The 27,095-nt window shown below is 37.6% G+C and overlaps 1 protein-coding gene across 1 annotated transcript in view; it reads right to left on the bottom strand.

Moving 5' to 3' along the window:
• Nucleotides 1–27,095, bottom strand: part of LOC123697301 (Down syndrome cell adhesion molecule-like protein Dscam2) — a 131,168-nt gene that overhangs the window by 99,787 nt on the left and 4,286 nt on the right. The window contains exon 2 of the mRNA XM_045643771.1: nucleotides 26,403–26,459. Within this exon, the coding sequence (XP_045499727.1) occupies nucleotides 26,403–26,448 (46 nt within the window). The 5' untranslated portion in view covers nucleotides 26,449–26,459. The remainder of the gene's footprint in view (nucleotides 1–26,402; nucleotides 26,460–27,095) is intronic.

Here is a 27,095-nt window from a genome sequence, read left to right as displayed (position 1 = left end):
GCGACAATAGAAGAAGGTGAGGAGGATGATTACATAGACATGCCAGAAGATGATTCACCTTTGAGTTTCCTTCACCTTTTTTTCTCTAGATATTTTACTAGTATCGTAGAGCAGACAAACTTATATTCAGTTAAAAAAACCGGCAAGTCAATTCAACTAACAGAAGAAGAATTTAGAGATTTTTTTTTAAATTTTCATACAAAATAAACTTGAATTGTTTTTTTTTTAATTTCATATAAAATAAACTATACTTCGGTATCAAATAGTTCTAAAATTTTCATTTCTGTATTTTTCTTTAGTAAAAAAACATAAAAATAGCTGTGGTTTTTATTTTCCGTAATTTGGCAGTGTCCGCTGTGACGGACACAGGTTTTCCCAGCAGTGGGCTATGGTAGATTTTTTTTTTCATTTTTAGAGAACTTTATGACATACTCCTAAAACCACAAAATTGTCAAATTAATATATTTTGAATATTTTTATCGGTGCCAAATTAAGGGTTAACATCGACTACAGAGTTGCGTAACGATCTCCTTACAGGATTTTTATTTATTTTTGTAACTTAACACATGTGTTGTATGTTTACGCTTTTCTATAATTAAAATATACGTGTATTGTATGTATTTGTATTACAAAAAAACGATTTACAAAGAATCGCAACATTTAAAACTATAAAACGAATATAAATTTAAGCAGTCTGCAGCAGGAATTTAATAAAATAGTTGCAAACATTCAGAAATGCCGAAAACGCAGCGGAGTCTACCAAAAATTCGTGACATACCTCGAAACAAATTCGAGTTTGAATTTCATACAATCATTTAAGGTTGCTTTGTCCGGTGTTAAAAATTGCGACACGCATACCTCGTGCCGGGGAACATGTTTATGGCGGAATGTAAGGCGGGGTGCTCACTGGTGAGCGAATATTATCAGGAAGTCGTGCGGTTTGTCGCAAATTTATGGAGAAATAATTTGGTAAACGGAACTTGAAGGATGAGCTTACAGAAGGGCGGTCTTGGTACTTATTGAATAAATATATATTTATTACGTTTATTTTATATTTCTAAAAATAAACTCTATTAAATATGGTTTATCAGCCCTGTGATATCTTATAAAATAATGAAGTCAAAGTTTAAGAAAAATTTATTACAAAATACTTCGCCATGCCAGAATTTGGTTTTACGTGCGCCTTTATGTTTCACATCAAATATTTTAATATATCGATTTATATAAGCGTTTTATATACCGAGTGTAGTGTAAACCTAGCAATGGAAAAGTTAAATAGATATTGAGAGCGGCTCTGTGCGCGGGTCGCCATAAACATCGCATTGTTTTGACGACTCCATTCACTTTGCGACTGATACTCGCTTAACAACTAGTTTTCAAACATTTTGTTGCTTTATTCAAAACTACGAGCACTACGCAAAGTTCAAAAGTCACACAATTGAGTTTTTATGTGAATACAGTGTAAAAAGAAAAAAATAAATTGCCTGAATGCGACTGCGTTTATGGAATTTGGCGAATTATTTAACAAAGTATCTTGTTTGAAAGTCCTCTATTGTATTTTTAAAAACTATTCTCCACCACACCACAACAGGCATTTGTATCTTATATAACTTATAGGTACCTAAGTTATTTATTTTATTAACGGCCTTACTAATAAAAAGTTAAACAATGGATAAATTTCTACCATTTTATACAATAGCTGTGTACTGCTCTTGCTCACATGAAACGTCAATCATAATAGGACATAAGACAGGTTATTACAATAACTAATCCATTGCAAAGCGAATGGATAACATTTTATTAGTAAGACCGTAAGAATTTATTTAATAACTTAATATGATGTCAGTCATGCGTATGGAAAATGAAATGATTAATTATAATTATAATATTATCAAAGAGTTGTATTTGAATCAAATATATAACAACCAATTTTAAACCGCAGTTTTGATTCAGATTGATGTTAAGTAAAAAATAACATCTTTCATCAAATTCTTTTTATAAAATATTCAATTTAAAACCTTATTATCAACGATTCCATTTCAAACATTAATAACGTTCACAAAATATAATACACGAAGCTCCCTTAAACCGTCCGATCTGGAATAAATTGGACAAAAGATTTGTCGTCATTAAGTCGTATCGTGTAAGAGGCTTACGCGCATTCACTCAGACCTCAATTATGGAATTAAATACTTTCCTCGAGCAGTTTCTCACCGCGATTGTTGTCGCTCTCTCATCGCCTTATTATTTACTTGACTCGTCTCAAAATATCCTTGATACAAACGCACTGAATGAAACTACAATGCTTTTGTTGTAGCTATGTTTCGTGTTTGCAGAGAAGCATTGATGTAGAGTGGTATGTTCAAGTGTTCAAGTAAATATAAAAAATAAACTTAGTGAAGAAATAAAACTCAATAATAATTTCAATTATTCAAGAATATTATAAATCGATACTATTGCAATATACTTTAAAAATATTGCTTTACATTTAAAAAATTAGGTTAGATTGTTAGAAAGTTAATTTCTCGCTGAGTTTCTGTTGTTTCAATAAGGAATACTCAATTTTTGAATTTTTGTGAATCCAACAATTTATTAATTTACCCTTAAATGTACACCATATCACTTCATATCAAATTTTGGATATTAGGGCTTCAGACAATATAGGTATTGTTACCGGTCCATTTACCGTTGAGTAGTAGAACAAAAATCACTTGGAAATAGGACATCAAAAACTACATTAAAACTGTAAAAAAATAAAAAGAGTTTCGTTCACAAAAATGCACGTACTACTAAGCGTGGTCCATTACTCACACTGAGACCTGAGCCGGGAGACAATGCCGAGATCCGACAATTTAACCGATCTCGCCCGGATTTGCTCTCATTACGCTCAAGAGACTTTACATTTGATTTCTTTGGAATAGGTCAAAATATTTTATAAATAACAGGAGATTTGACTTTGCGGTGGATATGCAATTTTAAATTGATGTTTTAGCTATTGTGTATACCGGCTTAATATATAACATTTTTGTAACTTCGAACTTTAGAACCTGAAGAAAGTTTTGTAAACTAATCTTCTTAATATATATAAATCTCGTGTCACAATGTTTGTCCTCAATGGACTCCTAAACCACTTAACCGATTATAATAAAATTCGCACACCATGTGCAGTTCGATCCAACTTGAGAGATAGGATAGTTTAAATCTCAAATCGTTTTAGAGAAAGCGGGAGAAGCCGCGGGTGGTAAGCTAGTAAGTGTATAAATTGAATAGGTATGTACATATCTATAGAAGAGTATTATAAAATGTATTGTAAAATGTATTGTATATTGTAGAGTATATAAAAAAAATATTATTGGTAATTTAAAAGTAATTACGACCCTTAACTTTTATAATTTGCCGGTCTGAATTTTATAAATGCATTCCATTATGTAATGCAAATGAAATTCATCGTAAAAGAAAAATGCAAGTCTTTTTTTTTAGTATTAATAATCGTTTCTTACCTAAGATACCAGAAGTATTTAATAATCCCTTTGGTATTCAAATCTCCCGGTTAGTGCAATTCTTAATTACTTTTTCCAATAAGTCATTCAACTCCATTCAAGTTCTTTGTACTTATTTATAGCAATCATAGTGGAAATTAAAATGAAAATCTTTATTTAACACTAGCTGCTCCGCGCGGTTTCACTCCCGGGGCTCCACTCCTGTTGCCCGTAGCGTGATGAAATATAGCCTATAACCTTCCTCGATAAATGGGCTATCTAATACTGAAAGAATTTTTCAAATCGGACCAGTAGTTCCCGAGATTAGTGCGTTCAAACAAACAAACAAACAAACAAACAATGAATCAAACAAACAAACAAACTTCAGCTTTATAATATTAGTATAGATAATAGAGCAGTGGTGGCTCAGTGGTGAGACCTTAGACTTCGAATCGATAAGTCCGTGGTTCGAGACCAGGCGAGCGCGCAGGAAATAAATTGATTTTTCAATTTATCTGCGCATGTTGTAACATCACCACTGCTCGAACGGTGAAGGAAAACATCGTGAGGAAACCCAAGAATTAAAAAGTTCGACGACATGTGTCATCCGCCAACATGCACTTGGCCAGCGCGGTGGATTACGGTCGATACCCTCATAGGAGGCCCGTGTCCCAGCAGTGGGAACGTATATGGGCTGATGATGATGATAGATAATAACGTTTACGTTTATTAACGTTTAATAACGTTAACGTTTCAATACGTATTTTAAAGGCATATTTCATATTAACAACACCGTGTACAACAGTACTAAATTCTGTTCTTCCGTGTAGATCTATAAAATATAAAATATCGCAGGTGGCAGCCCTAGCCGGCCTTTATCCGCTAATCTCACTTTATTGCGGCTCTAATGCTCTCGCGTTTTCTCATTATATGTTCATACTATTTCCTATTCGATAAATATGGGAAATATATTAAAATTTTAAACGAGATAGATCATAAAATAGATTAATTATAAAGTGTCTTTTAACGAATACGAATTTATAGTTAAAACCTTACAGAAAAATTCAGTATGAAATGAAACAACTGAAACTGAAACACAATACAATAATGTCCAGAATTAACAACTGGGTGCATACGTTGATACGTTGCACCAAAACACATATTAAAAACAATAATTCCCGATAAAATGCTCACAGTACAAAAATATTTAACGTATAAACCATCCAACAGATCCATAACACAATTTATTACCAATAACAAGTGAGAACTGAAATATCGTTCAACAAATTCTAAGCGTTAAAAATTTAATAAAACCCCCGTTTGTTACTGAAACATTTCGTGCAGGGCAGCGACAGAGGTGGCCGTAGTTGGCCCAGCGCCAGCCATATTGGCCCATATAGGCGGACCCGCCGCCGCTAATTGCTTTTATAGCTGTGACGCAACACCGGCGAATATAATATTAAATTTTTCACTCGACTGTACCTTTGTCTATTAAATGTAACGTTTATTATGTACGCTTGTCTATTATCTAACAAATTACATTTTCTGAAAACTATAAAGCCTACATTTATGATACACTAGGTTTCCACCCGCGGCTTCGCACGCGCAGTCAAAGAAAAACCCGCATAGTTCTCGCTCCCGTGGGATTTCCGTGATTGCGTCATTTTCCCCGGATAAAAAGTAGCCTATATCCTTTCTCAGGTATCAAAATATCTCCATACCAAATTTCATGAAAATTGGTTTAGTAGTTTAGGCGTGATTGAGTAACAGACAGACAGAGTTACTTTCGCATTTATAATATTAATATGGATACACGATAACGACACGCACCCATTCCATAACATTTTCTACTTGGAAAAATTAACTGTAATCGTAAAAGATAAATCTTCATCAACTGGATCTTGTACACCAAAATAAATTGTAGAGAAAAATAATCAGGATAATAGACTAGTGGTGAAACTGTATGAACTATTATGCAATTTATGAGTATGTTTTGTAAAGTCCCGCCTGAAAATAATATCATTTTCTATTCTTTTTTTTTCCATCGAGAAAATTTTATTGTGTATCTAATAGAGCGAGCTATACGAACTTTATATTTATTGACGTGACAACGTCTTATAATTCGATAAAGCCGGCTGCACGCACGAAAAAACATGACTCATGCGGCGTTACCTCGCTCTGACTCATCTGAGGCGTTCCATGTAAGGCTTGAAGTGCGAGCGAGAGCGCGGAACGAGCGACAAAGAAGCACAATCGGACGTTGTCACGTTCAACTATCGTCAGTAAACCGACTTTACAGACAAGCAATTTTTTTCATTTTATTATTATGTTTCGTAAATTTCCACGTATACAATAGAGGCATGACTTCAAAACGATACCAGCTGAAGCGCTGGAGGAGCAAATAAAAAGCAAGCGAACAGCTGCCGAAACTGGGCCGGCATGCAACCTTCCGTAACATTTTACTTTTTCTGTCACGTTATAAAGGAATTGTATTTTTTAACTAGAAAAAAATACTATCCGTTCATTTTTTCGCTGCATAGATTAGAACTTCAATTTCAAGTATCCTCATCTTATCATCTATATATATAAAAATCAATGCCACTTTTCGTTGTAATTCCATAACTCGAGAACGGCTGAACCGATTTCGATAATTCTTTTTTTATTATATTCCTTGAAGTACGAGGATGGTTCTTATGTAGAGAAAACGTGAATATGTACCACGGGCGAAGCCGGGGCGGACCGCTAGTTAATTATGATTTATATTATGAATCAGAAAGTTTTTGAAAATGTTAAAGCTTTGTTAAAGTTTGAAACAATCTATCGATTATTACGTTTTCATAACAACATAATAATATTATGTTCCGAGTTTAAAACTGTTAAGTAATTTAACAATTTCATTCCAAGAACATTGCAGCTTTAATTCTATTGCGAATAAAGTTATTATGCTGCTAAGATTGCAATGTTGGGCTTAATAATTTTATACCATATCATATTTTTTAATTAAAATCTCACGTCTATATATAAAAAAGCACATCCTTATTTGAGTATCCCGCAGTATTTGAAAGGCGTCTGTTATATGGGGATTACCGTTGAGTTTTATATTTAATTTCAAAATGGCGGAACAACAGCTCCGGCCGGCATTTCAATAACGGCCGTGAGCTCTGTCCGATTCAATAGCTTTAATGGTCCTTTGTAATATTCCTCAAAAGCCCTGCTAATTTTGCGTTTTTTACCGTTTAATAAAGTATTATACTTGCATAAGCGCCTTTGTTGTTTCTCTGTCGGTCTGGCTAGGCTTTTTTTCTGTGTAAATCACATATTTGTGTAATGGATAACAATGTTAAATAAATATAATAATATTATGTCTGTTTTCCATTATAAACAATTTTTTAATTAAAATTTTAACTTTTTAATAAATAAGATAGGTAATCTTTAATTTCTAATAGCGAAATAACACTTTAATACATATTTAGTGACAATCATGTAAATAATTCGTATTTAATAATTATGTATTACAAATAGATAATGGATGACAATAATTCATTTGAATAAACCTCCAATTCTATTCCGAAATATGGTCAATATATTACTCGGGCTTGTCAGGTCGGATATTAGGAGGGACTAGAGGTCCGGTAACGAGCTGCGGATCACAGGAACGGTTATTGCTTATCCCGGACCTGATCCCATACATTCCCGGGGCTTTCCGGAATCCCGGCAAAGCCCGCTTGCTCCCAACAAATTTCACAAAAATCTTCATAAATATTCGTTGGAAGGAAACAAACTTCAAAATTCTCTAATGAACTTAGCGTTAAGTATTTAGTTATGAATTTAATTTTAAGATTAATTTAAAATTTAAAGGAAGCCAACCTTTCGATGTTTCATGAAATCTTAACGACATAAATATACAGGGAAATAATTGTTCCATTTGCTTCATGGTTCTAACACCTATTGATGTTTTTAATAAATACATTTTTGAATAATTATTTTTAACAACTAGCTTACCGCCCGTGGCTTCGCCCGCTTTCTCTAAAACGATTTGGGATTTAAACTATCCTATCTCTCAAGTTGGATCAAACTGCACATTTTATTATAATCGGTTAAGTGGTTTAGGAGTCCATTGAGGACAAACATTGTGACACGAGATTTATATATATTAAGAAGATATGCGGTTAATTTCTTATCTAATGTAATACTAGTTGGGCTCCGCAGTTTTACCTGCATTTATAATATTGAAGTTAGGATTATAATATAATGTTATTTAGTTGTGTTTGAAAGATTGTTACTATGTTTATATCATATTTTAAATGTAGATAGTTTCTTCTATAGTGAGCAACTCCCGGAAATGAACGAATCCTGCCAACGTCAACTCCCTACCTACTTTTATTTATATTAGTGGGTAGTATTTGCTATCAAATATCAATATCTTCAATATTATATTCAAACGAAATTCCTTCTGGAAGAAGTCTTTTTTTTTTTTTTTTTTTTTTTTTTTTTAACGTTGGGAAATGCTTTTACGCATCCCCCTCTACAGTTTTGCTGTATGAGGGGGTATGTGGGACTCGCAGGAAGCCATACCCACTAAAACCCAACGGTGGCCACCGTTCACCTTCGGCGACAGGGGTTAACAGCTAGGCCTTATACCCCCACCGCCTACGTGGCGAGTGCCGCAACTTGGCGACCCGACCAAGCCCATAAGTTGGCAATAGGTGACGGTATCGAGAATGATAACGCCACCATATTACCGGGCTATCCGCCATCTGTCACAGGGGGGGCCGGTTTACTTGCAGCGAGCATAACTGTAGTATGCTCGTCTCTACGTAAACCTCCCCCTGTGTTTGTTCGCATTAATTTAAGGCTGACGTTCGACGTAGAGACGTCTGCGTCTGCCTGGTTTACGTCGGCGCAGAGGGTCAGCCGCTGGGTCATTTTCCCTAGCCCTCTCTGCGTCCTCCTTTGCCTTCATAATAGTATCGCAGAAGGCCACGACCATGTTCCAATTCGTGTCGCCAGCGACCATTAACTTAACGAGGCCTTGCAGGGTCAACTCGTTTCGTGTTCCCAACAAACTCTCGAGAGGCCTTCTTTCGCTTGTCCATGCTGGACATTCCACCAAGGTGTGTAGGGCCGTGTCCAACTGGCTGCTGCAGTGGTGGCAGGCGGGGGCCGCTTCACGCCCTATCCTATGCAGGTAGCTGCCAAAGCATCCATGCCCCGACAGCACCTGCACAAGACGGTAGGTGAGCGACCCCCACCGTCTCTCTACCCATTCTCTCAGCACCGGGCTAATCGCGTTGAGAGTCCAGGCCCCCACGCAGGACACATCAAGTTCTTGTCGCCATTTTAGGAATACTTCATCGCGCGCTTCCCGCTTCCAGGCTTCGAGCGTTTCAGGGGGCAGCTCTGAATCCCTACTTCTTGCCTCCGCTCTGCGCCAGTAGACCTCCGCCAGGGCGGCCGCTTCGAGGTGCCAGGGTGCAGTTCCAGCTATAACGCACACCGCATCGTAAGAAACGGTGCGATACGCCCTTGCAACCCTTATAGCTATCATTCGCTGCGACCGCCTCAGCACGATAGTGTTACGTGTTAAAAGCTTATCAGCCCATATTGGGCACCCGTACAGCGCCTGAGAGCGCACAACACCAGCAAAGAGTCGGCGACATGCCCTGCTTGGCCCCCCAATATTCGGCATGATACGGCAGAGAGCCGCTGCCGTGGTGCTGAGCTTTGTAGCCAGTGCCGAGAAGTGAGCTTGGAATGTCCATCGCGGATCGAGCACCAGACCGAGATATTTCAGTCTGGGCCCAATTCGGATGGGCACCCCACTCACCACTATCTCTTCCCCAGACGGTGGAGCCCTCCGATGTCCATGAAAGCATATGGCTTCTGATTTTTCAAGTGCTACTTTTAGCCCTAGACTTTTAATTTTGGCGACAACCTGTGCCACTCCAGCCGTAGCACGAAGTCGTGCTTCTCTAAAGTCACGCCCAGTAGACACGACTAGGGTATCATCGGCGTAACAGATGGCGTTTACACCTTGCGGCAGCACTCCTTGCAGCACGTGGTTGTACCCGATGTTCCACAATAAAGGCCCCAAAACAGAGCCCTGTGGAACACCGCATGCAACCCTGTGGCTACCCCAGCCATGTTTTTTCGGGAAGGTAATTTTACGTCCACCAAGGTAAGCCAAGATGATTCGTCTGAGATACGGTGGTAGGCGATGTCGAGTGAGGCCGTTTAGGATTCTGTCCCAAGGCAAAGTATTAAACGCATTGGAAATATCCAAAGATACTGCCAGTGCAACCCCACCTTGGGAAACGCACCCTTCGCAGATGTCGCGCAAGCGGGCTATGGCGTCTACTGTAGACCGTCTCCGCCTAAAGCCATATTGCGCTTCCTCGAGGTCCGGTCCCGTTAGTGCCAGATGGTTTTGGATGCGGCTGGCAATTATACGCTCGAAGAGCTTGCCAGCCTCGTCTAACAGGACAATCGGCCTATAGGATGATGGAGAGTCGGCCGGTTTGCCACTCTTTTTAAGCAGAACGAGGCGACCCACTTTCCATCGTTCTGGGAACCTCCCGTTCTTAAAACATTCCGTGAGTAGTTCGCAGAATCGTGGGGCCAGTCCATGTGAGAGGGCAAGTGACAATACTCTTCCGTGCACGCCATCGGGGCCCGGGGCGGTAGTTTTCCTTTTCAAGCGATCCACCGCCGCCTCCAATTCGGTTAAGGACACGTCCGGAATAGGCCCCGTGCAGGTCAACTCCCCCTGATCAAAGCATCGATCCGCGCAATCAGTTGCATTTCGACTTGGGAACAGGGTAGACACCACCTTTTTAAGCAGAGCCGGCTCTAACCTAGCTGTTATTGGTGGAGCCCAAGGACGCAACTTATTCATGACCAGCCTGTAGGGGCGCCCCCAGGGGTCAAGATTCAGTGTGTCAAGCAGTTCGGCCCATGCTTTCTCCTTCGCGGTCGCTATGGCCTCTCTAAGGGTCTTTTTTGATTCTTGGTATACGGCATACCGCTCAGATTCTTCAACCATGGAGTAGTCTGCCTGCCTCCTCTTTCGTCTATGTTTAGTGTATCGGCGTCTGGCAGTAACACAGGCCGATCGAAGCTGCGCAAGTTCTGGTGACCACCAATAAACTTTATTATGTGGCGGACATGGTTTTATTCTCGACATTGCGGCGTCTGATATATGCGTCATTGTTGCCGCAAACCATTCCGCCTCAGTATCCACGTTTATGGAGTCCGGTTTCGGACACCACGCACTGACTATGGATGCTAGTTCCAACAGGTGTCTATCCAGGGTCTTGAGGGACCATCTCGGGCCAGACTCGGCAGGCGCAGGACTTATGTTCCTATGCGGATTTGATTTGGGTGGTAAGATATCAAACCGGATGTATTTGTGGTCGGACAAAGTCTCCACCTCTGACAAGACCTTCCAACCACGAGCCCGATGAGCAAGGGTGGGGCTCGCAAACGTGACATCCACGACTGACCCCCCCTGCATGCGCACACATGTGTTCTCATTGCCCTGGTTTAGCGGGACCAGGTTCTGGGCTGCGAGCCATTCGACAAGAATGTCATTCTGGAAGAAGTCTAATCTATATACACTTAATACATATATAATAAATCTGTAGAAGGGTTAAATCTGTTCATTGAAAATATTGAAAAAATAAATAGCAGGGGGTGTTACTGGATCGATACCAAACCCAAATATGTGATTAAAAAATTTTTTGTGTCTGTATGTCTTTCTGTTATCTGTCTGTATGTGAAGACATCACGTGAAAACTAACGGTTCGATTTCGATGAAACTTGGTATAACCTTATTATCGTGGGCGTAAAAAAATGACACTTTTTATCCTAGAAAAATACGTAGAAAAAAAATTAATCTTTATTTTTCAGTTATATCCATAGACGTTGTTCTGTAGAACCGCGAACACACGTTGCGTATTATTATAGGCCTAGCCGTATTTGGGTCCAATCAAGGTCCAATAGATATTTATAAGATGTCATTGTCAGAGTTACTCAAAATGGAGAAATAAACCACCCACGCGAAGACCGACATCCGCGCGGACTGAGTCGCGGGCGGAAGCTAGTTGAATAAATAAATGTTTGGGTTTGAGTTTTAAACACTATGTTTTACATAATGATAATGTTAATTCTAAAATCTTCGAGAATTTTATTAATTTCGTCTAAGTCATCCTTTACATAATATAATATTAGTATTTAGTATAGCAGTAAGATCATTATTAGTCTGTCTGAGCACAGCGTCTCGTACCGTGCATCTGTCCACCGAGATACATTATGCAGAGCCGTTTCCTCCGCTTTATGGTTTCCTGGTACCGATGTCTTGTAATTTATAGTTCGGTCGCATATTTTATTTGTAAGCAATGTTTAGCTTAGGGCCGATTTTTCAATGCTTGGATAAAACTTATCCGTCCAATAAAGTATTACACGATAATATTAAAATGTCACGTAAACTGTCAAATACGGGCAATTAGAATACATTTTTAAAATGGTAGTTTTATACATTAATCGACGAATAAGTTTTAACCAAGGATTGAAAAATCAGCCCTTAATAAAATAAAACGTTTCTATAGAACAAGCGAGAAATATTATGTACTTATTCTAGGGCTAAATTTTTTTTGTTTATTTTTTTTGTGGATAATCTTAAAGTTACTGGACTGATCGAAATACTGACTTACGTCAATTATAACGTGATTAAAAGTTATTAAAATAAGCTACGTAAATAAGTTAACCTTTAGAATTAACAGTGGCATCTATATACCTACGTGGTAACGATCTAACTAAACCATATTGAAAAGCTTACCTGCTAACCACAATACCAGCGGCAGAACTGGAAAAAATACTAAAAGAGCGCATATAAGCCGGGACTAGACTTAAAATATGAAGTTTCAGCAAGAACAGTCAGTCAGGCCGCAGTGAGGCAGGTCACGGAGCGCAATCAAACGCGGATTAGTGACAAAGAACGATCGATGCTGACGTATCGACATAATTCAATTTTATGGCGCTTAGGCGATCCTGTCAGCGTTTTATAACGGGAGCTTTATCGGCTATTTTGATTTATTGATCCATAAATAATGGAGTTATCAGCGTATTGTTACTTTTAAACTGTAACTTGACTTTTATGTGAGTGTATAAAAAGTCGTACTTAAACAATTAAATTATATACAAACACTAGCTGCTCCGCGCGGTTTCACCCCCGTGGCTCCACCCCTGTTGTCCGTAGCGTAATTATATATAGCCTATAACCTTCCTCGATAAATGGGCTATCTAACACCGAAAAAACAAACAAACAAACTCTTCAGCTTTATAATATTAGTATAGATATCTACACTTACTTACACAACTACATAATTAAAAAGAAGTAGAATGTCTTATATAATATGTATTTCATTACAAAGAGCACACTGCGAATTATGCTCTGATGATTAAATTTAAAAACATTATTCATGAAACTTTAACTCAATCAAATGGAAATAAAATCTATAAAGCCCTATTTATATATTTAAGGATGTCATAACACAAGTTTAAAAGTTGTAATAACATATTTTACCAAGTATCAGTTTTCCCCATTAAAATAACCCACGTGTGTAATATGATATAATGAAAAGATAATACAAACCTAAAATAACGTTCTCAATTGTAAATAGAATATATTTTAGCCACCTTGAGGGTAATAATTAGGACATTTGTATATTTCAGCGGGCCCATGGGTACCGTAGCGGAGATAATTTCCATTGTAAAGCAAACAGAGGCCCGCCGGGAGCTCAGTATTTGGAAACTTCCAGAATGTTCGAGAATAGTTCAAGTTTTATTGATGGACGTTAACGGTTACGCATTGTTCGATCAAAGGATCGACTATAGTCGTGATTGTTTGTCGTGACCTGCTTTTACTATTAGGTGTTCGATCCAACGTTTATCAGATACAGCGAACAACAAAACAAAAACGACGTGTGGCACTCGGGGACTGCCGCGGTAAAGCTATTGCATGCTATGCATTCAAGCCACACCTGTCGGAGTGGGGAGCGTGAGGTTTTTTCGTTACGGAATTTCTCGATTCGGTCCCCGCGCTCAAGGCCCGCGATAGAAGCTATGCTATTGCATAGCTTATATCGCTTAAAAAAACTTCATAAGGAACTTCGTGTGAAAAAACGTATCTTCCAATGTGGTTAATATGCGAGGACACATCGAGGACGCATCAAGCTTATCAACTAGGTACTTTTCCGATGTCAAACGCATGTAACACATTACCATTAGGTAGGTACAAGGTGGACTCGGCTCTCCAAGACACATAAGTTTATTCGGTGAAATTAAATAAAACAGTTAAAAATGTCGTTCAAATATTCGTTAAACAAATAATTTTCACTATCCCACCAATTCAAGCTTAAACGATGTTTAAAGTGAGACGCCTCAGAAACAGCTGTCTACACTTCCCATACATTGCTTACATAATGAAGCGGCCATAATGCCTTAAGCCCAGAATTATACCCGCACTAAAGCGATCGTGTGTTACATTCAGTTAAACCTTAACCTAACTATTCAGATATATAATATAATAATCTATACTTTGTATCTCTATTGTTGGAACAATTTTCGTTTCATTATTTCCATGATAAAATTATAAAAATAAATTAACGACTGATTTGAATACATCGCTATCAGAGATGCAGTTAAAATACTTACTTCTTTACTACCTTATTATTAATCGCATCATAAGTTATTGTACGAAATCCTTTAAAATTGACACACAATAACTATTAACTAAGGCCATACATACCTCGAAAACACACTTCAATGTTGTGATGGGAGATTTCAACGCAAAGTTGGGCAAGAGAGGCGATGATGAGTTGAGAGTGGGACAATTTGGATTTGGACAACGCAATCCGAGGGGCCAGAGACTAGCAGACTTTCTGGAGAAGGAGGGTCTTTTTATGATGAATTCCTTCTTCCAGAAACCGATCCACAGGAAGTGGACCTGGCTCAGCCCCGACGGGAAGACAAAAAATGAGATAGACTTCATTATGACCACGAAAAGACAAATATTCAAAGATGTCTCCGTGATCCACAGGGTAAAACCGGAAGCGATCACCGAATGGTACGAGGCATCTTGAATATCGATGTCAAACGTGAGAGATCTCGTCTGATGAAGTCTACGCTCCGTCCTTGCCATGAACAAATCCAAAATCCCGAAAGCTTTCAACTGGAACTGCAAAATCGCTTCGATTGCCTCGACAGTAGCGTTTCAGTGGACGATCTAAATAACAGGCTGGTAGAAACTATCCGCGCGGTTGGGTCCCACTTTAAAACCCGTAAAGTAAACCCGCAAAAACTCTCTGACCACACTCTGAAACTTATGGCAGACCGGCGCTCTATGCCACTGCGCACATCTGAAGATGCTAAGTCATATAGGCAGCTCAATAGACGGATATCTAAATCTCTGCGACACGACATTCGCTCCTTTAATGCTTCAAGCATTGAGGAAGCGATTAAGCGAAACCAAGGCTCGAAAGTATTTGCAAGAGATATGTCTATTGGGCAGAGCCAGCTGACGAAGCTGAAGACAGACCGTGCCATAGTAGTGTCGGCCAAGTCAGAGGTATTAGGAGAGGTCGAGAGGTTCTACCGGCAGCTTTACACCTCAGTTGCCAAGCCTGTTAATAGTCCGGCGAAAGACCCAAGAGCCCGACTAACCCGACATTTCACCGAAGATATTCCGGACATCAGCCTGTATGAGATTAGGATAGCTCTGAAACAGCTTAAGAACAACAAGGCGCCGGGTGAGGACGGAATTACCTCTGAGCTACTGAGAGCGGGTGGAAAACCAATCCTCAGAATGCTCCAGAGGCTATTTAGTTCCGCCTTGCTCGAGGGCACAACGCCTGAAGCATGGAGCAGGAGTGTGGTTGTTCTGTTCTTCAAAAAGGGAGATAAGACCTTATTGAAGAACTACAGACCGATATCACTCTTGAGTCATGTTTATAAGCTGTTTTCAAGGGTTATCACGAATCGTCTCGAACGCAGGTTAGATGACTTCCAGCCTCCCGAACAAGCCGGTTTCCGTAAAGGCTTTAGCACCATAGACCACATCCACACGCTGCGGCAAATTATACAGAAAACCGAGGAGTATAATTTGCCACTATGCTTAGCGTTCGTGGACTATGAAAAAGCCTTCGATTCGATCGAGACCTGGGCCGTATTAAGGTCTCTCCAGCGGTGCCGTATTGACTATCGGTACATCGAAGTATTGAGAAGCTTGTACGAACACGCCACAATGTCAGTCCGAGTACAAGATCAGTGCACAAAGGCAATCCCATTGCAGCGCGGTGTTAGACAAACTTTTTACCGCTGCTTTGGAAGATGCCTTCAAACTGTTGGAATGGAAAGGACTTGGCATCAATATTAACGGCGAGTACATATCTCATCTTCGTTTTGCCGATGATATCGTAGTCATGGCAGAATCCCTGGAAGACCTTAATGCAATGCTCGATGACCTCTACAGAGTTTCACAACAAGTGGGCCTTAGCATGAACATGGACAAGACGAAAATCATGTCGAATGTCCATGTTGTGCCCTCTCCAGTCTCTGTTGGAAACTCTACTCTCGAAGTTGTTGACGAATATGTCTACCTAGGACAAACCGTCCAATTAGGCAGGTCCAACTTCGGGAAAGAGGTCAATCGTCGAATCCGACTCGGATGGGCAGCGTTCGGGAAGTTACATAACATCTTTTCATCCAAAATCCCTGAAGCCTGAAGACAAAAGTCTTCGAGCAATGTGTGTTGCCAGTGATGACATACGGTACAGAAACGTGGTCTCTAACCCAGGGCCTTGTGCACAAGCTCAGCGTCGCTCAACGTGCTATGGAAAGGGCTATGCTCGGAGTTTCCCTACGTGATCGAATCAGAAATGAGGAGATCCGTAGGAGAACCGGTGTCACCGACATAGCACGCTGAAGTGGCAATGGGCTGGGCATATAGCCCGCAGAACCGATGGCCGTTGGGGCAGAAAGGTTCTCGAATGGAGACCACGTACTGGGCGACGAAGCGTGGGACGACCACCCACAAGATGGACAGACGACCTGGTCCGAGTGGCAGGGAGCCGCTGGATGCAGGCCGCCGGTGACCGGTCGTGGTGGAAAACCCTGAGGGAGGCCTTTGTCCAGCAGTGGACGTCCCACGGCTGAAACGACGAACTATTAACTATGCCAGATTTGTATGATAAAAAAAATGTGTGCGTGTACTAGTGTACACACGTAAGAAGTGAAACTTCTTTATGACCTTATTTTTCAAAAAAATAATTAACTATATGCAACTTTACAGAAATACGTCGAATCACGCGTGGTAGGGATAAGAAAAAGAAGGCGCGTAACGGAAAAATGTTACACTAAATTTTTTTCCAACCCCGATAAAGAAGTTTCACTTCAAAATTTTTTTTCCATTCCAAAAATTTCATCGATTCAATCGAGTTCATTTTAATTGAAAATTACTATCTAGCGTGCAAGGCTCTGGTTTCCATGCTCCGTAAAGATTAAAGTACCTAATCGATGAATCAGATTCGAGCTCACAAAATTAAATATTTTAGAATTTTTAAAAGTTAAAAGCAATCGTTTCCACTAGTATACTAACTTTTAAAACTGGTAACTTTTTGAGGAAATTTCCGCACGGTAAAAGTTTAGAACATTGTAACATCTGTGGTTTTTGCTAACAAAGTAGATACGCAATTATGGAAAGCAAGAATCACGGAATAAACTAATCGATTTTTTAACCGACTTCAAAAAAAGGAGGAGGTTATCAATTCGGCCGGTATAATTTTTTTTTGTATGTATGTACACCGATTACTCCGAGGTTTCTTAACCGATTTACGTGATTCTTTTTTTATTCGATGCGGGATGGTGTCGAATTGGTCTCATAAAAATTTTATTCGGATAGGCCTAGTAGTTTTTATTTTATGAGCATTTTTGTCTGTACTCGATGACTTAATTGAAATGTAGCAAGTAACTTTGATTCACTTCCTGGTAACCGATTGAGCTGAAATTTTGTATACGTATGTAAATTGGATAGCGATGAAACATTATCATGACATAGAGCTGATTTGATGATGGAATTGGAAGGTGGCCATAGAAACTCAGTAATATATTGACTCTTATTTAACTTTATCGAGATTGGGCTCATTTGATTCGTGTTGAAAAATACACTAAAAAGTATTAAATAAAAATAACTGCGTTAAAAAAAACCGACTTCAAAAACGGAAAAGTAATAAATAAAAAAGATTTGATATTATTAATGACTACATATTATTTAGATGTGCTATTTATTACATAGGTTTTAAGTCGGTGCCAAAAACTAAGCACTTAGTATTAAGCCCGTGCACCGACATCAATCCTTTTAAGTAAATAGTACATCTAAATAATATGTAGTAATTAATAATATCAAATCTTTTGCACGACGATGCGAAGCATCAGAGAGTGCTTTACGATCGAAAAATTTTTTTCGCCTCATTTTTGCAGCTATTCTTATTATTATAGCCTTGTTAGTTCACGGAATCAAGATATTTTGCATACTATTGTCGAGATAATTTAATGGAGATTAATCCCATACTTTTTAAAAATTGATTTACTTCAATAGAATTGGAAAAAAACACCGAAATAGGTCAAAAAATTTTCCTGTCCGTCATGTGTGAAACCTGAAAACACTATAACTTGTGAAAAAATCCATCATTTGAGTTAATTTTTTTTTTAAATATTCTAATCGACGATTGTAGGTCACTGAATGCGAATGATTAATTAATTCAGTGTCGTTTAATTGCAATTAATAAAAAACGAAAACTACAAGACTGTATATCTATATATATATATATATATATATTTTTTATATTTCATAATTAAATGAGCATTATGAGTCGTGCACTTTTGGATTTTCCAAATTTTTTATTTATTACTTTACCGTTTTTGAAGTCGGTTGTTTTTAACGCAGTTATATTTATATAACAACAAAAAAATAATTTAAATTAAACGTATATTATTAAAATCACAATGTATGCATTATTAGAATCGGTTAAAATACAATGGGAATGAATTTGAAAAGACTATAAACATTTTCTCTGGTCGCTTTAAAGAATGTAAATAAACATCAAATACTTTAATATTGTTAAGTCTGCCAAAACAGTCAATATAAGCAAGTACCCTTTTTATTCATGAATCTAACGCGTTAGTTTCCTGTGAGCATTTATCAACAATATACTTACCCATAGGGTTGTACCGTATATCGACATAACGGCGCATTTATCGATACTGCGGACCGACATGCTCCCGTATAATTCCACTATTAAACTACTCGTAAACAGTTATCGATATCGACACTACTTACGCAACTCATTTATTGCTATTGCGAGTGTATTCCAACGTTACTTATGCCCACTTTAAATTTTCCATGCACATTTACTAGAATAGGAAGTTAAACAATGTACGATTGCATTCGTAAAAGGCATTAAAATAATATAATAATAGTATAATAATTATTATGGATGTTATATCCATAGTTAATAAAGAATTATTTGACAAAATTTTAAAGATGATTTGTATGTTTCGTAACATAGACTTAGCAATTATTTCATAAACAACAAGATGCTTTGTAAATGACATCACCTAAATATAATACACAATTTATATTATGTAACATTAGTAAAAGGTTACTGAACCGATACGCAGAAACTATTTCAAACGTTGTCTAGTAATCCAAACTTACGAAATAACAATAGAAGTTTGTAATTCTCAACAGAGAAACTCATACCGCAATCCCAAAATATCTGGAGTGAAATAAACACATATCCAAAGTAATAAGAGCACTCATCGATAAATACTTAATACGCCTGACTTAAAGCGATATATTTCTTATATTCTTTAATCCAAAGTCTTGGACACTACACCTCGGGGGTACAATACACGTGTAACACGTATATACAGTCTTTAAAAGTAACATTTCCAAGAGAATTTTATCACTTCATACAATACATTAAAATATTATCATAAAATGAAGTCTCCTACCTCGTTTATCTGTCCATTAAAACAGGTTGATAAACGATTTTAACAAAGAAACATAATGATATAGATTTAGATAACAAGACAAGGTGTTTTTAAGGTCTAAAATTACAGAGGTCACCTACTTTGTAGTTTATGGAGAGATGCAAATAGTAGTAGATAGACACAGTATGTACCTATTTATTCCCTATCTAGAAAACGTTCGTTATAGCTTAAATGCGCGTTGACTAAACCTTCTCAATATTATCGCCAATTTCAAGTTAACACCTACGATAACACAAATACTACATAGTGAAAGGACACTAGCCTTACATTACTTATTACTTAATAGAGGAACAATCCAACATCGTCAGTTATCACATAGGCCAATGGCGCGGTACGTCAACACGTCGTAGTTCGTGTTAACTTATAATAATTGAGTGGACTGTGGAGCCTGTGATTAGCAGGCGCGTCACGTCGGGGCTCACTTGGCTCCGGTAATTAATCCCGCGGGACGCTCTTGCAAATCTGTTGATTTTCATTTTGGGAGCGTTCGAGCGACTTCTTGGATCTACTTAGCGATTTGTACCAGCACTTGTTGTTTATACGGTATTTATATTGAATACTGAATTTTAATGTGCTATGATTGAAACCTGGATACAAAGTTCTAACAGCCGGCTTGAAGTCGATTATCATCTGAACAATTCTCTTTCGCTTCATTACCTCACTGAATGCTATAATGGTTGATTAAAATCGTATATTTTAATATAAACATACGTATGTTACATCCAGTGCAGATATTATATTAATTACTTGCTAACGTAATGTGTTTTCGGTATCGAATCAGTAAAATATGAAATAATTTTTGTTAACAAACCAATACTTCACATTAAATGATAATTATAGTTTAGGCATTGTATACGAAAATGGTTCGCACAATTCAAAGCAATACGGTCGAAAATCGTTTGATTTAATTAAACCCTTTGTTCCCCAGCCTACAGACCGTGTATAGATAAATTAGCTTAGATCTAGTGCGTCATAAACATTGCAACAAAGGGCTGTCACATACTGCGATGTTTTTATAATTAATAGTGTTAATATTGACTATGGAGAGAAGTGGAGGCTCAGCGCTTAGTGCATCGGCTCTTTTCATTAGAAAGTTTAGAATTTCGATCAGCGTGTATATAAAAGTTCTATATGAATATGCTTTATCTTCATTAGTTTACAAGTTAATATCGATATAATTTAATAATATATAAACTTTAGGATATCCAACATCGCTTCACTTAATATAGCAATTTCACTACGCATGAGTTATCAGACAGATGTATTACAAACTACTGAAATTATTTGTACAGCCTCCAATAACCGTACGTTTTAATTAAAATTTCCCATATCTCGTAATATCATCACCATATAATATTTCCCGATCGGCGCATTCATTGCGACGTATCGCATAAATCAACATAATGTCGTGCACAGCAGATATCAAAGCTCCGCGGTTATCACTCCCCCCCCCCTCCGATGAACCGGCCGAATGCGACCTCCCCCCCGCCCTCACTCCAAACGATCCCGGAGGTGTGAGGCGCGTCGCTGCAGGATTGCAGGGCTCAAGCGACGCTGGCCGGTCGGCTGCCCCACTTTTTAATTACATGCATCATGCACGGGAGCAATTTTAAAAAGGATTTCGAGGTTTTTACTTTAAGCAGAGGTCTTTGTTCGTGGATATTAAACGTATGGTGATCAATGGGGCTCGGCACGCGGCTGCCGCAAATAATGCCGCAGCTACCAGACATTATAATATACGCGACGCGTGACTGCTGTGCAACTTTTATAATTGACGAAGAAACACATTTCTATAATATAAAGTGAACGTTGTTATTTCAAGATGTATTTTATATACATTTAAGTACACAGAATATAAATTAAAGATTCTCTTCCTGATCCGTCATGATCTTAATTTGATTTCAGTTTAAAGTACCTCTGAGGAAAATGGAATGAGGAGGTATTAAGCCGCAACAAAGGAAATTTTTAACTTAAAAACAACCTTAATAAAATATTACATAGAAAATTTAAAAAATATATTATAAACTAGTACCTAGAAGGCATAATTTAAATATTTCAGGTTGCCAGAAAACCTACCTAAGAGCCCATTCACGTCATCCGATACGATAAAAAATAGTCTATCCTTTAAATGTGTATACGATAATAATATACAGTACAATTCGCTGTTAAAGTACTGTTTTTGAGTTTCATTACAAACAAAACAAACGAAGAAAGGTTTAAATGAAAATTGATAACGTGAATTCTGATAACGTTCGCCAAAATAGTTTTTTGTTATGTTTTATGCCAGTTTGTCCATCACTATCCGTCAATCCGCTCATCCTTTCTCATCGTTTCCTACGGTAATGAATCAAAAAAAAAAACCTGGATGGCTTTAATTTACACTTAGCTGTACGTTAAAATATCGCGTCGCATAAAAAACGTTAACGTAAACGTCTTCGACGTTAATCGTGTAAATTGCTAGAATACTTTTGCATGAGTGACTTGAATAATTAACATCTGCGATAATAATTAGCAACAAACCTGCCATCTTGACTGCTCCAAGTGATAGTATATTGGAGAATAATTATATTAGAATTCTAGCGTGGTGTCAGAGTGTTCAACATGCTCAGCGTCTAGACGTCGGTTAATATAATTTAACCTGTACCCTATATAGTGTATATCATTAATATAGAACAGTTGCTGGGGCTAAGATATTGCCTAGAATAAGCATATCTCCAAGCTTGCTTCGAATTCAAAATCAGCGCTATTTCATATTTACATTTATTTATAGATTAATTATTCAATATGCAATAAATTTAAATATATTATTTACAAATACATACAGAATACATAATTTTAAATGAAGATTTTTACTATTGGGTCCCGGTTTTGGGTCAGTCGTAAAAGAATCAATCACGCGTTTTGTGTTTTTCCTCAAAACACTTTACGCAATAAAATCTATCAAACAGGACGCTGATGTACAGAAACAAAACTGCTTCTGACGCAGATGAGTAAAGAAAGTGTCTCTTACCCTTCCAATAAATATAACTTCAAATAGATAGCAATCCTATCAACTCATTCGGTTCATGCAGATTTTCGAATAGCAAAACTTCAAAGTCCTAATTAGTTGGGGTTAGATGCCGAACATCCGGATAAATAAGTTAGTCGATCAGTCGCTCCTCGCTAATGAACGCCAGAGATCCCCGTCGGCTGAGCGAGCACCAGAGGACACATTTACATACATACGAGCCTTTCATGTCGCCGACTACCTGGCGTGTCCATTTTTATACGTCACGAATCTATGAATATTTTTCATTACATTTTAATTAATGTAAAGTATGTGATTTTATTTGCATATCTTGTATAGTGTTTATAACATGCTTTATCTTAAAAAGTAATTAACGATACATTTTACCATCATAATAATTAAATTGTGCTTATTATATTGTCCGCAACCTCATTAATTTGTTATACAAAATAATATATTAACGTTCACAAACTAATTGCTCAAACAAGCGCTTATAAAAAAAGTCTTTCATTGTTTAATATTAACGACAATGTAACATACACCTTAAACTAACCTTGTACTTATCATTAACGACACTGTGACCGTACACATAAAACTTACTTCCTACAATAATTTCCTGTAACCACAAATGCAATCGTGTGACAATGGACACACGAGTGAGTTTCCATTATCACATTTACAGCCAGCCATTAACGGTTGCAACCAGCGTGCAGCGGCTACAGAGACGTCAGATATAGCTCATAAGATAGATGATACGTAATACCGGTAATCGATATGAATTAGTGTGAAGCTAGACCATTGATAGTATATAGTAGGATTACATATTGTGACGCTGAGTCTTATAAGGATATCAATTTACTTATTACTTATTATATATTTATGTGTGTAGGAATGTAGTGACTATTCCTAAAGATCAAAATTCTCATCTGTTCGGTTATTAAATTTTAAATACCGATAGCTATTGGAAAATCACCTCCTCACTAATTACTGGGTCCCTCGTCAAGAAATGTAAAAATCATGTTTGTTAAGTATTTCGTAAACGTACTTATTCCACTTTAAACAGCCACACAACGGCCATTTGTGAAAACGAAAATTTTATTTACATTGCATAAAGTGTAACTGATTTAAAAAGAGCAACTACCAAAGATTCTGTCGGGAACTTATTTGAATAAAATGTTACAAGTCTATTTCAGAAAAGATCTCTTTGGCTTTGAGTTTTCTTTGCTACGTCAAAATAATTATTAATGTCGTTAAGTATGATATTTAATATTTATTTATATACTAGACTAGCTGTGCCGCGCGGTTTCACCCGCGTGGCTCCGCTCCTGTTGGTCTTAGCGTGATGATATATATCCTATATCCTTCCTCGATAAATGGGCCATCTAACACCGAAAGATTTTTTTCAAATCGGAACAGTAGTTCCCGAGATTAGCGCGTTCAAACAAACTCTTCAGCTTTATAATATTAGTATAGATGTGCGGTCCGGCACGGTAATGCTGCATTTTATATAACTTTTCGCAATTTTCTTTTCTGATAGGACTTTGCTAAATTTATTTCAAAACTAGCTGCTCCGCGCGGTTTCACCCCCGTGGCTCCACCCCTATTGGTCGTAGCGTAATGATATTATATAGCCTATAACCTTCCTCTATAAATGAGCTGTCTAACACCGAAAGAATTTTTCAAATCGGACCAGTAGTTCCCGAGATTAGCGCGTTCAAACAAACAAACAAACTATTCAGCTTTATAATATTAGTATAGATTCCAAGGAAACTGAGTACGTGTTACAATGGACACCCTCCATGGAAGTCGGTATAATCGCCTTTATAGCTCGCCATAAGGCTGCTCTAACGATGCGCCGTCAGTCGCTAACGCCTGAAGACGAACAGATATACCGTTATCGTAGATAATGTTATGACTGAATTAAATCCCAAATTGCCTGGGTAGTGGGTACACTAGCTGCATCCCGCAACTTACTCTCCTGGTGAATATTCGGTTTATAGAGCCCCTAAATAATATATTTTACTACCTTTGTGAAATTGTGTTTTGTACATATTTTATTTCTTCTACGTTTAAATTATCGGTACATAGGTACTTGGTCGTCTAAAACTTACTAAATGGACTAAATTAAGAAGTAAAATTTATAACTGTCATAGTACAATTAGTGCGTATCTATAATTGCTGTCTTTTCCGAACCTACACATAAAAATTCCCGCCAAATTTCCACATGGATAGTTAAAACCGAGAATGTGACGTCATAGCACGTTCCATTGTCGGTAATTAGTCGAGGAGAGTCACTCGAACGGGCCCCGCGACGTGACGTCACAATGGGCCCTCCTCCGTGAATTACTGTGTAATTGTGGGGCGCGAACAATGTTTAGGAAGGCTTAGCAGATTGTGGTAAGAGCAGTCGAGTGGAAAAATATGGATTTTTTTGAATGGAAAGCTGTGAGATGTGCAGTTAAAAGGAAAGATTATGTTTGTGAATAGTCCTGGCTGCATTTTGTTCTTATCATAATACTAGCTTACCACCCGCGGCTTCGCCCGCTTTGTCTAAAACCTAATAAATTATATACGAAAACCATCCTCTTGAATCACTCTATCTTTTAAAAAAACCGCATCAAAATCCGTTGCGTAGTTTTAAAGATTTAAGCATACAAAGGGACATAGGGACAGAGAAAGCGACTTTGTTTTATACTATGTAGTGATGAACGTTGACTTAAATCGAGAGTTCAAAAAAGATAAAGTGCGTGTATGCTGAGCACACGTGCCAGAAGGGAAACTTCTTTGGCAAGATTCAAAGATACCAAAATCGCCACTCCATGACGTGACGTTATTGCCATGACGCGATCTTAAAATTTTACTCTCAAAGCGCCTTAAGAAGTTTCAGTTCAAAAATCATACGATATTATTAAAAATTAATCACTTCAAAGTGACGATAGCATAGCATGGATATAGCCATTGACAATTAGTAATGAACGAAAAAATAAAGCGGGTTAACTAAAAGGAAAACTTCAACGTCTCAAAATTGTTCCCAAAAGTATGTCAAAAGGATATAAGGACACGTTTAGTGGGTGAATGCCTACTCGGATAGTACTTTAGCAATACGTGACGCCGAACAATGGACACTTTCGGATAATCGCCAAAGAATATATCCTGTACTAATTCATCTTTTTACCACACACAAACTTATATAAAGACAAAGATCTATAGACCTCCCAAAGTTTTGTACTCCCAAAAACAAAAGACAACTCGAAAAATCTTTAGGTATAGAAACAACAGAAAACTAATTTTACTTTTATGATAAATATTCTATAGTAGGTTAGGTATATTATTTTTTATAAAATATGTTTGTCAATATCTTTTTAAATTTGGCATAGTTAAAACCTAGAAAAAATATTTTTAAGCTATTGCATAGCTTCTATCGCAGGCCTTGAGCGCGGGGACCGAATCGAGAAATTCCGTAACGAAAAACCTCACGCTCCCCACTCCGACGGGCAGGGAGGTGTGGGTTGAAGGCTTACTATGCAATAGCTTTACCGCGGCAGTCCCCGAGTGCCACACGTCTTTTTTTATGTTTTGGTATAATATTTTAATCGGGCTTTAATTCTGGTAACACAAAATTTCAATGAAACAATTTTATTCTTTTGAACATCAGTAAAATGTAGCATAGTATAAATAAACCCAAAAAATAAAAAACCGTTTCGTTTTAAAACAACTATGAATAATTTGGTACGTTCAAAAATATCAACTTCCGTATCAGACCGGTAATATATTAATTGTTTGGATTCATAATATATCAGACTTACCGAGTAGTATAAGCAGTAAGGTGGCAAGACTTCCAATCAGCGCCATACTGGCACCACCTGGAAACAAAGAACCAGTCAGATAGATACTTATAAAGAAGAATAAAAAAGAAAAGGTTCAAAAATCGAAGGATTTATTCTAGGAGGTAGCAACGTTGACAAGTGAGCATTTTAGTATTATTCTAGGAGGTAGCAACGTTGACAAGTGAGCATTTTAGTATAGTTGGTTCTTTGATATGCTGTTTCTCTTGCTATTTCGGTTACAGTCCGGGCTGTCTGGCTGGCCGCAGTGGTTGCGTTTATTAGTGCGCATCTTATCTGCACAGGAAAATATCCTTAATTTAAAGTCATTTTTTAACGCGTAATTTTTAATCGTTTGCCTTTAGATAGATCCATTAGACATACATTTTTTATTGCAAGACGTGTTTTTCGTTGTTAAATAGGTGCCAGACGCAATTTTTATTTCAAAATAATTAAAATATCATCGAAATAAGTGAAATTCCATCAACATGAGTCCCAGTGAAGGATAAGTAATCACTGTGTTACTTATACTATATATAATATTCATTTTACTATTTACAGTTTTTTTGCAACAATCTACCATATCGCCTCCTTTTTCCCAACGAACCTCAAATAGGACGTTAATGTAAACTTGATAAAAACCAAATATCATCAAGAAATTAAAGACTTTTTAAC

The sequence above is a fragment of the Colias croceus genome, chromosome 1 (genome assembly GCF_905220415.1).
Source record: "Colias croceus chromosome 1, ilColCroc2.1".
Lineage (NCBI taxonomy): Eukaryota > Metazoa > Arthropoda > Insecta > Lepidoptera > Pieridae > Colias > Colias croceus.
This window is presented reverse-complemented; position numbering and strand designations above follow the sequence as displayed.